General features: G+C 53.3%; 1 protein-coding gene across 8 annotated transcripts in view; it reads left to right on the plus strand.

Annotated features, from left to right (window-relative positions):
- Positions 1–14,182, plus strand: part of BAIAP2 (BAR/IMD domain containing adaptor protein 2) — a 50,831-nt gene that overhangs the window by 18,549 nt on the left and 18,100 nt on the right. For all 8 annotated transcript variants that reach the window (XM_075111648.1, XM_075111646.1, XM_075111642.1 and 5 more), the window contains exons 4-6: positions 5,485–5,546; positions 5,866–5,937; positions 6,286–6,423. In XM_075111648.1, coding sequence (XP_074967749.1) covers positions 5,485–5,546; positions 5,866–5,937; positions 6,286–6,423 — 272 coding nt within the window. The remainder of the gene's footprint in view (positions 1–5,484; positions 5,547–5,865; positions 5,938–6,285; positions 6,424–14,182) is intronic.

The raw sequence follows: 14,182 nt of genomic DNA on the forward strand, positions 1-14,182 counted from the left end.
GTGACATGATGTGTGAGCAGGGTTAATGCCAGCCTGTGTTTACAGGGTGGGGGGGAGGTGGCCACGCTTGCTGCTGGTGGCCAGTGCTGCAGCTGGTGGAAAATGGAAGGTGTGAAACTGGATGGCATGCAGTGCTGAAAGGGGAACTGGTAATCGCTGGGCTGAGAGCCTTGCTCTGCTGCATCCAGGGGGCAGGAGCTCACCCGGAAGCAATGCTTTGTTAACAACATGCACAGGGCTGATGCTCTCCACCTCACTCCCCCCAGAAAAACCCCAAACCGATAGAACTCTCCTGTTCAGCAGGTAACTTTGCTCAGCAAAGTCCAGGAGTGAAATGGGTGCCTGTGTGAGCAGTGCTCGGTGCAGAGCCCTCCTGGCCCCTTCTCCTGCAGGCATCCAGTGCTTTTGCATCTCCGCCTGCCCTGGGAACATGCTGGTGCAGGCGCATCCCCTCCCTGGGTTCGGGTGCTTGCTTGGCATCAAAGGATTCAGCTAATAGCACTTAACCAGCCATTGAAAGCAGATTTTTTTTTTTCCTCTTAGGTTTCAGGAGCTCAAACAATTTGCCCTGTTACTGTCTGTTGCTTTTTCTCATTAAAGAGCTAATATTCCTTTCCTGCCAGCTTGGTTACTTCCCTTGATGGCACCGTCGCTCTTCCTGGTCTCCCTTAATGAAAAGCAACAGGGAGAAGTCGAGCACAACATCAAATAGTGGAGGAGCTGAGCCCCGGACTCCTTATTTCATCCTTTCATGCTCTTCATTTGGGATCTGAATCTCCAGAACAAGTGATTTTGACAGAGCGATGCCAACAGTGCTGCAATCTCTGTTACAGGAGCAAGGAGCGATGCTGGCGAGGATGCTGTGCTGTTGCTTGTCAAAGCATCCCTGCTGCCCGGCTGATGCCTGTGGCAGCGGGAGCTGGTGGCCAGTGGCTGTGGGACTGGCTCTGTGGCTTCCTCAGGGAGCCAGTCCTGCAGCTGCTGGCCCTGGCTCCTGCTGCCTTTGCAGGACAGGCTGCGCTGCTTCAGCCCTGCACAAGAATCAACATGTTCTGGCTCGGAGCAGTTTGGCTTCTTTGCCAATGCATTGTTTGTTTTTTGTTGGTTTTTTTTTTTAAATGGCTCGTATTTGAGAGGGTGGGGGCAAAAAAAAACCTTAGGCTCTGAAAAGTCAAAAGGAAACCCTGTGAGGTGGGTTCCTAGGGCTCTGCCTTCTGGAGGGGCAGCTGGCTCATGTGTGGGGCTTGTGGTGCCGATAGCAATGGGAGGGATGTGGAACAACCTGTTTGCCTGTTCCTGGCTGGGTGTGGTAGGGAAGGGCCCACAATAGACCCTATAGTTCTCCTGGAGCGATACCATGAGTCAGACAGACGTAAATAGCAACTCCTCCTCTCCTGTTTGTGCTTTGCAGCCTGTGGAAAGGTGTGTGAGCCCAGCAAGGGCAGGTGAAACCCAAGCTCTGCAGTCCTACCATTCCCTGTCTTTATTTTTGCCTCTGGGCTTAGGTGAGGCACTTAACCTTTGGGTTTCTTGACCTATAGGATGTGCATTTTGGCAGCAAAGCTAGTATGGTCCTCTCACTCTGTACAGGATTTACACTGTCACCCAAGCTCTTGCCCTGCTCTCTGCCCTGCCGCACAGCGGTAATTACTGTGTTGAACTTGCAAATACCACTGGTAGGTGATGCAAAACGCCCGTGGTGTGGGCGGCCGTGCTGCTGCCGGGGCTGGGGCGTGTGCCGTGGTCCCGGCCCTGCTGCCGAGCTCTGCTAACGCCTTGCGGTATCTACTCTCAGCACAATGCCGTGGATCCTCTTCTGAGCCAGGGTTTGAAATACTTGGGCTTTCCAACTACCGTGGTATCTCCTAGTCACAGTTTAACTTCTTCCCTCCTGCCACGCTGGTTTAGTCTGGGTGGTTTTGGGGTGAAATCTGTTAATGTCTGACAAGGTCTATAGGGCTTTTATAGTGGTGAAGCAGCTCATGGTGTGGAAGTATCAGGGTGTCAGAGATGCTATATGTGAATTCACATGGCGCCGCAGCTACTATTTAGGGGATTTAGTTCAAATCCTGCCACTGCCCCGCGTGGGCTCCCAGCGATGTTGGAGGCCATGAGAAGCCTGGAGCTGATTCCTTTGGAGCCGGCTGGGTTGTCTCAGCCCGGGGAGAGGCTCCAGAGGAAGCTCTTGTGCCTCCCCGCAGCCCAGTGCTGGGCAGGCGTCCAGCCGCCTTCCTGCGCCGCGCCGGCTGCAGCGCGGTGCTCACCTTGAGCCGCTCTTGGTGCTGGGCTGGCCACACCATGCGGCAAACTGGCCATGGCAGGGGAGCGGACGCCCGGGCTGGGATGAGGAGCAGCTTGCAGCAGGGCTGGTGTGCTCCGTGGCAAAGGCTCTGCACCACTGCTCGCTTCGATGCACCACTACTCGCTTTGATGCGGGGCTGAAACTCCCCCTGCTCCTGCTGTGATAGGAGCCAAGGGGCGGGTGGTGGAGGAGAAAGTCTAAACAAAAAGATGCATATCTTGAGATATCCACACCAGGCACCTCCCTGGCTGCTGGGAACAGGTTAATTCCCTGCATGAGGAATGCAGTGCGGTCAGAGCCCTGTTGTCCCAGTGCAAGGGGCTGGGTGTAACCCAGTGCTGGATTTTGGGATATGTATATTATTTCTGAGCACCCTGGTCCCTGCCCTCTGAGTGGGCCGGGAGCTCAGCAGTGGTGGCCAGAAAGCCTCAGACAGCCCTGCACTGGCTTTCTCAGCCAGAGTTTCCCCTCTGGTCAAACGGGAAGCAAAAGGGAGAGGGGGGTGGTGTGAGCTTTGGAAATAATAAGCAAGCCACCCTTGCATTGATATACTCTTGAAAAAGCAATCTCAGCCAAGCGACGGCGTTACGTCATTGCCTCCTTGCAGTGGGAATTTGTGCACTTCCCATGATTGAGCTGTCGCAGCCCAGCCGGAGATCAATTTCCTGGCAGTCTCGTGGTGGTGACCCCTTGCCCGGACCTCCCCGTTCATGTGTGAAGCTCTTCACTGCAGACGTGCATAGTCGCTGCAGCCAGCTGCCTGCTCAGTGTGAGCGCCGGGTGCTGCTCCGCTTTGCTCAGCACCTTGCGAAGGGGCTGCAAAAGTTACAGCTGGCTCGGTGGCTGCGGAAATCTCAGCACATGGTTTTTTCCTGGCGAAGGAGCGGAGCTGCAGCCGTGCCATCTGGTCACCTCCTCCCTTTGCGGGATGCTTTGTGCCTTGCTGCTCTCTTGAGGAGCCAAGCAGGGGCCACGGGGGGATGGCGGCCCTGGTGCTGGTCGGTGCTGGCTGAGCAGTGGCTTGTGCCACAGCCACATCTGTTACTGCATTGACCCATGGCAGAGGGGGCCGGTGCCCGCCAAGGATGAAAAAGGGTCAGATTTTAATGTTTGCAGAAGGCTTTGAGACACAGTGTATGGTGCAAAGTACAAATTGCTTCAGCCACAAGAGCAAAGAACTGTTGGGCCAGGCTGTTCCTGATCGGCTGGTGCTGTTGACACTCGGCTGGCGTACGGCCCGTGTGCCCAGGCACGTGGTGTGCTGGGGACGGGCTGACCGAGCGGCAGGCTGGGGCAGCGTACGCTGTTTTTTGTGCTGAATGAGGGTCCCAATGGTTCCCTTGCACTAGTGAGATGCTGGTTTGCCTCATCCCACCCTCCCTGTTGATGAGGTGTAACTCCATGTACAGAGGACGCAGTTGTCCTGGAGCCCAGTAGGGACCTGTCCTCCACAGAGGGCTTGTGTTCTCCTTCACTCTGTAAATACACCAAAACGGCAGTGTTTGCTGCCAGGGCCAGGTTCTCACTGGAGCAGGATAGGAGTGAGCAGCCCTGTGTGGAAGCAAACCTGTGCTCTCTGTGTCTCAGCTGCTGGGGGCTGTCCGTGCCAGGGAAGGGGGACCCACTGTCGGATGGGATTAGGGCGGTGGCTGCTCAGCCCCAGATCCCCAGTAGGTTCCCAGGGAGCTGCCACCTCCACCTTGAGCAGCCTCAGGAACATTGTGCCATCTCCCACACACTGTCCTGGGGCTCCAGGGCCGGTGTCTCCTTCCCATTGTATTTCCAATATCTGGGATCGCTGTTCTGTCATTTAAAACTCCATGTATGTTTTTATGGGCTGTACATTTGGGGCTTGGAGTTATCCCAGGTGCTTCTTCTGGGACGGGATGTGGGATGCTGCTTCCCTTTGGAGAGCCTCTGTGGGTGTCGGGGGGCTCCCAGCCACCACCGGCTGAGGACCTGCTGGGGCTGAGTCCTGAGACCGGAGTAGCTCAGACACGGATCATGGCTTTTGGTTTACAAACAGCTCCATGCAGGCTGGAAGCCTTCTGGGAAGCTGCGATCTGCCCTGCTGGAAGGGCTTCCTAACTTAGCCCTTACAAATAACTGATGGATCTTGGCTCTCCCTGAAAGCTTGCTCTGGTCTGGAGACGGTGCTTTCAGTCAAACAGTAGCACTGGCTCCTCTCCTAAAAGACGCTCCTGCAACTCCCATGTGCGTGACTGGCTCCAGCCGTGTTGGGGCTTTTGCTGAGGCAGGACACTGCCCTTCCTCCCAGGAAAAGCGCAGTGGGTGTGTGACTTGGTGAATTCTGCATTTGAAAAGAAAAATTAAAGGAAGAGATAAAGCCGAGTTAGGATCCCTCGGCCGTGGGCAGCCCTTCGTGGGGCTGGCCTGTGGCCTTTGCAGCAGCCACGTGCCACAGCTCTGCCCTTGCTGCCCAGTTCGACTGCCCAGGGCAGGGCTGCCTGTGCATGGCTCAGCTGCTGAGGTTGAACAGGTCCAGTGGTTTTGAGGCAAATATCAACCGAGGGCTTAGCTCCATTTGCAGCTCCGTGTCCTGTGACACGGACTGAGTCCCAGGGCTGTGTCTATCCACTGCCCCACTGCTGAGGGAGAGAGATGCGGGAGCTCTGTGCTCGGCTTTGGGCTGTACATGTAGCTGGGAGAGCATCAGGCAAAGGTCCTGGCTCTAGCTGTGCTGCTTAAATCCCCATCTCTGTTATTAGTGCAGCATTTCTTATCTCCACCTGCTCCCTTCAATATCTGGGCTGTGAATCAGGTCGAGGTGAGGGACCTTGCATGGTCCCATCATCTCTGCCTCCTTTGTCAGGTCTTTGTGGCCAGGCTAAGGGCTGGCATGGGCAGAGCTGTGCTGTAGCTGGGGTGGCCAACAGCATGGTAGATCATGAGCAGGGCTGCCCTTGGGTGCTGGGGCCCTGCTGCTGCTTGTCCTTTTTTCCCCTTCATGCTACACAAGACATCCATTTTTATCCAAGTGTATCAGATGAACATCTGCTCACCTACAGCTCCTCAAAGACTGGCACCAGGGGTATTCTAGGAGCACCCATGGGTCTGGCTGTGGATCCCCCCCTGCTAGTGGGGTGCTGCATGCCCCAGCCCCTGAGGTGTGCTTTCAAGTGTGGTGCCTCAAACCTCCTCCCTACATCTTGTCTTTGCAGGAGATGTGCTCTTCCAGATGGCAGAAGTCCACAGGCAGATCCAGAACCAGCTGGAGGAGATGGTGAGTGCCCCAGCCCGGGCATGCCAGGCTCTCCACCTGGCCACAGGCTGTGCTGGTATTGCAGCCGAGCAAAGCAGATTTCCATGTTTTGACCAGGCAGCACCAGCCCCTCTGAAGTGGATCTGCTGAGTTGCAAAGGGCATCTCATTGGGCATCTGCTTCTGCCCTGCTGGGTCCCTCTCTGAGTGTCTGTCTGTCCCTCCCTGCTGTCAGCCTCTGCTCTGTCTGCACAGCCCCTCTCCCCTGCCTACCCCGGTGCTCCCCGGGCAGGGTTTGCCAGCCCTCACCAAGGAACCGTGTTTTCTCTTTCTGCCTGCAGCTCAAGTCCTTCCACAACGAGCTCCTGACGCAGCTGGAGCAGAAGGTGGAGCTGGACTCCCGGTACCTGAGTGTGAGTTACGGACTCCTGTAGTCCAGCAGCACAAGCGCTGGCTTGGGCATCTCCGCATCTCCCGTTCCTGCTGCCCACCTGCCCCCTGGCCCAGCTGCCTGCTCGGGGGACAGTTGTGCTCCTGGTTACAGACGGGTCCCCGGCCATCACACACATCACCATGCGCAGAACAGCATTTACCCCAATGTCAGGCTATTGCTGCCCCTGTTTGCTCTTCAGGCCATGGGGATCCTACATTTCCCGAAGTCCGGGGGATCTGCTTGCTTCTGCCAACCCTTGGCAGCTGGAGCTGCGGCTGAGGCAGGGGTTCGACTTTGGCTGCTTAGAGCTTTCTCCTGTTTCATCCAGGCTGCGCTGAAGAAGTACCAGACAGAGCAAAGGAGCAAGGGGGACTCGCTCGACAAGTGCCAGGCAGAGCTGAAGAAACTTCGGAAGAAGAGCCAAGGAAGCAAAAACCCCCAGAAGTACTCTGACAAGGAGCTGCAGGTAGGACCCTGGGCCTGGGGGGGACGAGCATCTCGTCCTCGTGCAGGGCAGCTGATGCTTGGTACCACGTGCTAGAGGTGGTCTGGCTCTTGCAAGTGTTTAGATAAGGGCTTGCCGTTCTTGTTAGGGAAACGGGCGCAGCAGCATTAGGGGAGCGTGGTGGCGTGTGGGAAGTGTGGATAGGGAGGGGGCGGCAGCCCGTGATGGGAGCGGGTTGGTCTCATGGCCGCCCCGGGGGAGGACGGTGCAGAGGGGGAGGCTGCGAGCTCCGCTGACGGCAGATGTTGTGACAGGCGGTGCGGTGGTGACTAACCCTGCTCGATCCACTGCTCCTGGTGCTTTTTATTTTTTTGCTTAGTGAATGAACCCAAAAAGATCATTAATTTCTGTTGTGCCAGATCCATCTTCCTCTGGATGGTGTTTTGCTTAAATATTTTCTGTGCCTGCTGCTGGGGCGCCCCTTCCCCCAGCCCCGGTGGGGCGGGGCGGGGGCGGCCGCGGTGAATCACTGCGGTGTGATCACGGTGTGGGCTCCCTCGCCAACCACGCGCCATTTGCTAATCGGGTCCTGGCTGCGCGGGGCTGGGGTCCCGCACGGCACCTGCCTGGACAGTTTGCACTGCGAGGCGGTGACGTTTCGGAGGTCGAGGCATGGGGGATTCCCTGCAGGGAATGAGTTGGGGTCAGCATCTTGCTGAAGAACATCCAAGGCATATCCCTGGCTGATGCTGGGAGCGCTGGGGCTGAGCTGGAGCCGTGAGCTCCGAGGGGCTGTGGCACCTGGGTTACTGATGTGTTTGCAGCAGGAGTTCATGCCTTTCAGTTTGAGCTTCACCTGGAGCATGGCTGAGCATGGCGAATTTTAATGAGAGATTGATACACCTATCTGCAAACCTGCTCTGGCTGAAAGTCCTTGTGCTGCTTCTTGAGTTAAGGCCATTGAACGATTACAAGATAAGTAGAACTTGAAAAGGGGAAGATGAACCCTGAAGCCAGAAATCACCTAGTCTTTGAGGCATGAGAGTATGCATTATGTTGGGACCAGGATCTGTTACTTTGGCTGCCACGGGCCAGTAACATGTCAAAATGATCCATGTCTGCTGAAGGGGATCTAAATGTTGGTGGCACTTCACTCGCAGGGGCTGTGTACGGGGTGGCATTTAAAGTAATCGGCACATGGTTACCGTGAAGGTTGTGCTGGGGAAGTGACATTCTTAATTGCCCTAAAATTTGGAAAATCAGTAAATCAGTCATTCTCTCAGTGGCATGAATCAGAATAAGCACTGAAGGATTAAAACGCACACACAGTCATCCACCTGGGCTCGGTGTGCAGCTCGTGTGCTGAGTCGGAGCGCGTTGCACTGAGCTCGTGCTCTTCTGCAGCCCCTGACTGCTGAGGCTGCACCGAGCTGTGTGCAGGAGGCACGGCTGGCCGGAGCATGGCTGGAAGGTGTCGATGCAGCAGACTCGGGTGTCCTGCCCGCTGAGGCGGGGGCTGGCGCGTTCTTGAGAGCTGAGCAGCTTAAACCACTTCTGAGTTGTGGTGTCTTTGCAAGCCCTTGCTCTGAAATTCCTGCTGAGCAAGAAAAGCCCTGTTAGGCAAAGAGGCTCAGTGTGGGGAAACTCAGGGATCAAACCTTTGTTAACCCCCACTTGTGAAAGCTGCTGATACAAACAGTGAAATTGCTGTTAGAGCCACCCCTCTCCTGCCTAACCCTGCCAGGCTGCTGCCATGCAGGGATCCCCATCCCACACCCAGAGCTGGAGGAGGAGAAAATCCATCCCAGTGATCAGCTTTATATAGCTGGGAGAGGAGCGATGGTTTGATCCTCCTGCTGTGATATGGCAGGGACAGGGTAGTCCTGTTAGCACGGCCACTTTGGGCAGGGAAACAGGATCAGGCTTTCATTCTCTTAATCTTTCAGCAGTAAGTATTTAGGAAGTGCTTATCTCTGAAAAAGCCTTATGATGGCTTTTGAGCTTAAAGATCTATGAGACTGCTCAACTGATCTCTTCCCCCCCACCCTCCCTCCCCCAAGATCTAAATACAAAGTTAAATTGCTGAATTCAGCCAAGAGGGCAGTTTTCCCTCTGTTATCTGCTGGCTATAGTGCTGGTATTTCCTTCCAACAAAAAGAGGAGGGTATTTTGGGCCACCCTTGATGCTGCTTTTACCCTTGCCTGGGCATCGGAGAGCAAGGGGACTGCTCCAAGAGTGGGTCCAGCCTTGGAGCTATGTGGGTGATGGTACTGGTCCGAGGAGGGAGCCTTGTGTGGGGCTTAGTGAATCCAGGCTTAGTGAACCAGGAGTATCTGCAGAGCTGCTGGTGTCACACCATGGGGCTCTGCTCCACAAAAATCTTTCTCAGATGGCTTAAGACAGAGAACCACCCAGTTAGCTCTGGGGAGCTGCTACATGCAGTTCAGTTTGTCTAGCTGGCCCAGAGCCACCCCTGTGGCTAGCTTGTAAAACCCCAGGCAGCCTCCAAGGAGGCTGCTGAAGGTACATTGTGATGCTGCAGGAAGCTGAAGACTTCATCAGGCTGGTGCCTGGGGACCACAGACCTACCAGACAACTGGATGGAGCTATTCTAATGGGCCGTTGCAGATTACTTGTCTCGTAATGCTGTTGATAGAAATGTCCTGGTAGCTATATCAGTCATCTTCTTCAATAAAGCAATAACATCTTACTCTTCTTTTGAAGACTCATCCACTTAAGCTACTGTAGCAGTCAGCAGCCAGGAGTCTGATGCTCTGTCATCATCTTTCTTTGTATTTAATGCTAAGGGAAGCAGATTTGCTCCTTTCTGCCTCTTCATCACTTGTTGAGTGACCACGTCTTGTCATTGTCTGGAAGTGAGACTGGTGGGCAAGATGAGCACGGTGGGAGAAGCAGTGCTGTCTTCTTTGGGGAGCTCCAGGACATGGTTTCTGTAACATCATCTCACTCTGCCGAGGTGAGAGGAGAAATGGGGCTGTACAGGCTCTGGTTTGCAGGGTGGCAGAGGACAGCCCTGACCTGGGCCAGGGTACCAGCATGGCTTAGGCTCCATGCTCTGCTAGACTGATCAGAAAGCCAAGTAAAACAGCCCAAACATCTCACCTGTGACTCTTCAATTCAGATTTTCCCCCTTTATAAAGCAGAAATAAATGCTGATACTCAGCAGTCAATGCACATAGCGAATTATCTTGTGGCTGGTGAGCAGTAGCTTTGGGAAGGCAGAGGTAAAGGAGGTCTGCTTGGGATGAGGCAGCGGCATGATGCTTATGCACACACATGCAGGGTGCTTCTCCTGAGCTTCAGCAGCCACTCATTACATGGACAGAGCGGATCCAGGGTTGTCTGCAAGACCCACATCATCTGGCCACTGCCTCTTGTGCTTGTTTTGTGGAGTTTAATAGATGAGGATGGGCATCACAGGATTAAAATGGTTGAGGATTTAAAACACCTTGTGGTTTGCAGTAAAGGCGACTCACATAGCTTAAAAGCTCGAAGTGCAATTAGGCTGCAGGAGTGATTTTCCATCTCCAAAGCTTTGTCATGGTCAAGAGAGATGCTGTGGTTGTGGGTTGTTACTGCTGAATGTCGCAATAAAGCCAGGCTTTTTATTCCTTATGAATCAGTCCGGAGCTTTTGTTATACGTGAGGAATGAAAGCTGAGACAGCTAACTGCCTCAGATGTCTCCTCTTAGTTATGTAGTTACTGAAATCTTTTTTGACCTGTGTTGAAAATGGGGAGAATAAACCAATTCCATTCACTTCATGTCTTTTATGAAGAAGAATGAAAACAATATTAAGATGAAACAATCACCAGGGAAGCTAAACTGCTGTAACTTCATTAAACACTGGTTATGATTGTCCTGGTTTCAGCTGGGATAGAGTTAATTTTCTCCCCAGTAGCTGGTGTAGTGCTGTGTTTGGGATTTAGTATGAGAATACTGTTGATAACACTGGGATGTTTTAGCAGTTGCTAAGTAGTGCTTACACTGCTCAAGGGCTCTTCAGCTTCTCCTGCTCTACCGACTGAGAAGGCTGGGGGTGCACCAGAAGCTGGGAGGGGGCACGGCGGGGACAGCTGACCCCACCTGGCCAAAGGGACGTTCCATACCATGTGATGTCATGCTCAGTATATAAACTGGGATAAAAGCTGGCTGGGGGGCTGCTGCTCGGGGACTGGCTGGGTATCGGTCAGCACGTGGTGAGCAATTGCATGGTGCGTCACTTGTTTTGTATAGTCTTTTATTTTTATTACTATTTTATTTTATTTCAATTATTAAGCTGCTCTTATCTCAACCCACGAGTTCTCTCACTTTTACTCTTCCGATTCTCTCGCCCATCCCACGGGGTGGGAGTGAGCAAGCAGCTGGGTGGTGCTCGGTCGCCGGCTGAGGTTAAACCACGACAGCAATCAAGCCATGAAATCAAGGTCACGATGGGTTTAGGACCTTGATTGAATTAGCAGCTCAACAATGAAGTTACGTTGGTTCAAACTATTTATCAAATCATATTAGCTACAAGCAATTGGGTTTCTCTGCTGGGCTGAGATGAAGCTGGCTGTAATTCATGCTAAACAGCGAAGCTGAAGCTGGCTGTTTGTGGTGAAAGGCTCTGCCTGACCTGGGCCAAAGGGCTTTTGGCGTGGCTGCACCAGTGAGTGGCGGCTCACGGTTCCCCCCAACCCCTGCAAAACCAGGGGTTTGAGCTGGGGGCAGTGGGCTGCGGAGGCTGAGCTCAGCTCCTGCCCAGATGTGTCATCTGCTTGTCCACACCTACACCTGCTCCTGTGGGAATATTTTAAGCATTAAATACCGCTGTGCCAAATAACCTGGAGGGGGGTTTATAAACTTTTGTAATTGAAACCTCATTTTGATATTCCCATCAGGGGAAATAATTTTAGGTATAGGTTAAGAAGCTCTAACTAATAAGGAGTTTGCACAAACCAGGTTACAAAGGCTTATGTAAAAGTCAAATAGGGAAGAATTATGTAAATGCGCAGTGGCTGCAGGTAACTCTCTCCAGGTTTTATTCTGCTTTAAGATGAGTTAGGCTGGGCATCCAAACCCAGCAAATACAGCCAGTGGGTGCAGGGAGGGGAAGTGCATGTGAAACGCTTGGTGGGAGATGCTTCAGGTCTGGGGCTGAGCTGCTGTGCTCGTGTCCTCCTTGCCACGGCCAGGTCGGGAATGAAAGGGATCCCGACTCGGGAAGTACCAATCTCAGTGTTACCTGCTCATGTCTCAGGGCGTTACTGGAGAGCTCATCCCCTGTGGTAATTTTTTGCCTCTTGTTTTCTCTGTAATCAGCTGTGGACTCCTGTGCTGGCCCCTCTTACCATGGGGCTGTAGCCCTGGGGGTCTGAGGAGGCTCTGGGTGTTGCAGCTTGCTCTGGCAGCACACCAGACCCTCTTCTTTCCAGACATGGTGCCACAAGAGCCATACACTGAAGCATCTTTTTTGGGCTTTGTGGTCTGTGAGAGCTAATTAAAAGGGCAGCACCAAGAGGAGGAGTGTCTCCATCTGCCCCTTCCAGTGGCTGTGGTCAGGGTGGGCTTGCTCAGCCACTGTGGCCAGCTGGCAGCATCCCTTCCACCCCGGGTGAGCTACAGGCTCCAGCACAAAGCGTGTTTTTCTGCAACCAGCTCTACAAATCTATAAGCAGTTGCTACAAATATGCAAAATGAAGTCATAGACTTCTTTTCCTCTGAGCTGAGATGCCTCAAATAACTTCTAGAGAGCTGGTCTCTTGGTCCCTGTGCCTGCAGAGGTCAGGGCCATGCCTGAGAAGCATTTCAGTACTAAACCTTGTGCATCGAGCTGTTGATCTGGGGTGTCCCTGTACTGAGGGAATGTTGCAAGCAGCTGATCACTAAACCCCCGCACAGCTGGCTGGAGAAAGCGCTTGCCTGCTGTTTTGCTCTCTGTAAATTTTATGTAATATCACATGTGTGTGTGGATGGCAGTGAAAGGATGAGGCTGATACCCCAGTGAACAAATGTGTGAGACAGGCAACATAACGAGGGGAGACAGCCCTTCTTGGGGAAGGAAAGAGAGGCTGGTACCCTTGCAGCAGGGCAGCTGTCAGGGTTGTTATTCCTAGGATCCGCCCAACATATTATATCACCTTTGATAACCATCAGTGCAACAGCGTCCACAGCATCCTGGAGGAGGGTTTTGTCCTCAGGGTGATGGAGCTGGAGTGGTGGAGGCTGGTGGGCAGCACCGTCTGACAGTGGACGGCTGCAGCGACATGGGGTCCCGTGGCTCTGCAGGGGTGCTTTGTCCTTGCAAAAGGCAGTGAAATGTGTTTTGGCTCCCATGGTGACCCACATATGGGCATTCTCTGCTGCTGGAGGGGGTTTGTCTGTTGCTTTATTTGCCTTATTACAAGACAGGTTAGGTTACTTCAGGCTCATTTCTGAACTCTGCTCTCCTTCCCGGCCGTGCTCTGCTGGGAAGAGCCACTGATATCCCAGGGCTCAAATATGGCATCACTCTGTCCGGCTGAACAAACTGACCAACCTCCCTCTCCATCTGTATCACACCTGGGCAAGGATGGAGGCTGGAGGGAGCCGGGAGGGGGTGGTGTCTCCCCTGAGGCTGCTCCAGGGTCAACCAGCTTCCCCACAAAGAGGAAATCCTGGGAATAAGGGAAAGCTGTCTCTTTCCCCAGGAGTTGTCGGGACTGAGGATCCCCAGGATTCTTGTTTTCCTCAGTTTGGCTATATGCCATGGTAGGGTTTCAGCTGTTTCTCCTTGAGAATATTCAATAGCTTAGATGCTCTTCCTCTGTTAATCAGCCTAACTTCTTTCTTATTTTATCCCATTACTTTCTAATTATTCTCCCTTGGGGTTCCCTAAATAAATTCTCCCTTCTCTTAGTGTTTACTCCTTCCAGGTATTTCAGCCTGCTACATTGGTCCAGCACAGCTTGCAGAGTCCTCTCCCTTCCCCTATCTTTCCTTGGTCTCTTTTCCCCGCTGCTCTGTGCTGCTGATCCTGACCCGTCCCTCCCTGGGATGAGAGCTGGTGTTTGGAGCCAGTGCAGGGACATGGTGCCCTCCCTGCTCTGCATCTCTCCTGATGCCAGCTAGAAGCACGCTCACCGTGTGCTCCCTTGCGGCGTTACTGGCTTTCTGGTCTCAAAACATACAACAGCCATGTCCAGCGTGGTTAACTGGTGCTTCCCAAAATGCAGCCTTGCTGGCTTCTGCCTGCTGCTGGTTCCCTCTTGTCCCTGAGGCTGATGCTTTGCTCAGCAGTGGCAGATGTGTCTGATCACCGATAAAGTTCCATAATGCTGATTTCTGCAGTCATGCTCAAGGCATTAGCATTGCCCTTGGTTCATATTCCTGTTTTGCACGTTCTTGGCTTGGATAGAGCAGTTTGAACTAATTTTTTCCCAGTAAGGCTGTGTGGTTATTAAAGGCTTGACTGAAGTTCACTAACGATGTTGCTGTCTCACCTGCACTAACTACACTGATGACAGCGTGCGCTTGAAAAGAACCCAGGTCATGACATTTCTTAGATGCTTTTTCATCTTCACATACCTCTAGCTGTCAGCCTCGGAGTGGCATCGGGAAGATGTTACTGTAAGCAGCAGGGCCTTTGTGTGCCCTGGCTTTTCTGTGCTGGGGGTGACAGTGGCTGTTCACGCTGGGGACTTTGCAGCATCTTGTTTCCTCTTTCTTGTTTTCTTGTTCCTAATTTACTGTCTGACCTTTTGTGGTAACCTGGTCTGGCTTCTGAATGGAGATTGCC

Source organism: Phalacrocorax aristotelis, chromosome 16 (assembly GCF_949628215.1).
Source record: "Phalacrocorax aristotelis chromosome 16, bGulAri2.1, whole genome shotgun sequence".
Taxonomy (NCBI): Eukaryota; Metazoa; Chordata; class Aves; order Suliformes; family Phalacrocoracidae; genus Phalacrocorax; species Phalacrocorax aristotelis.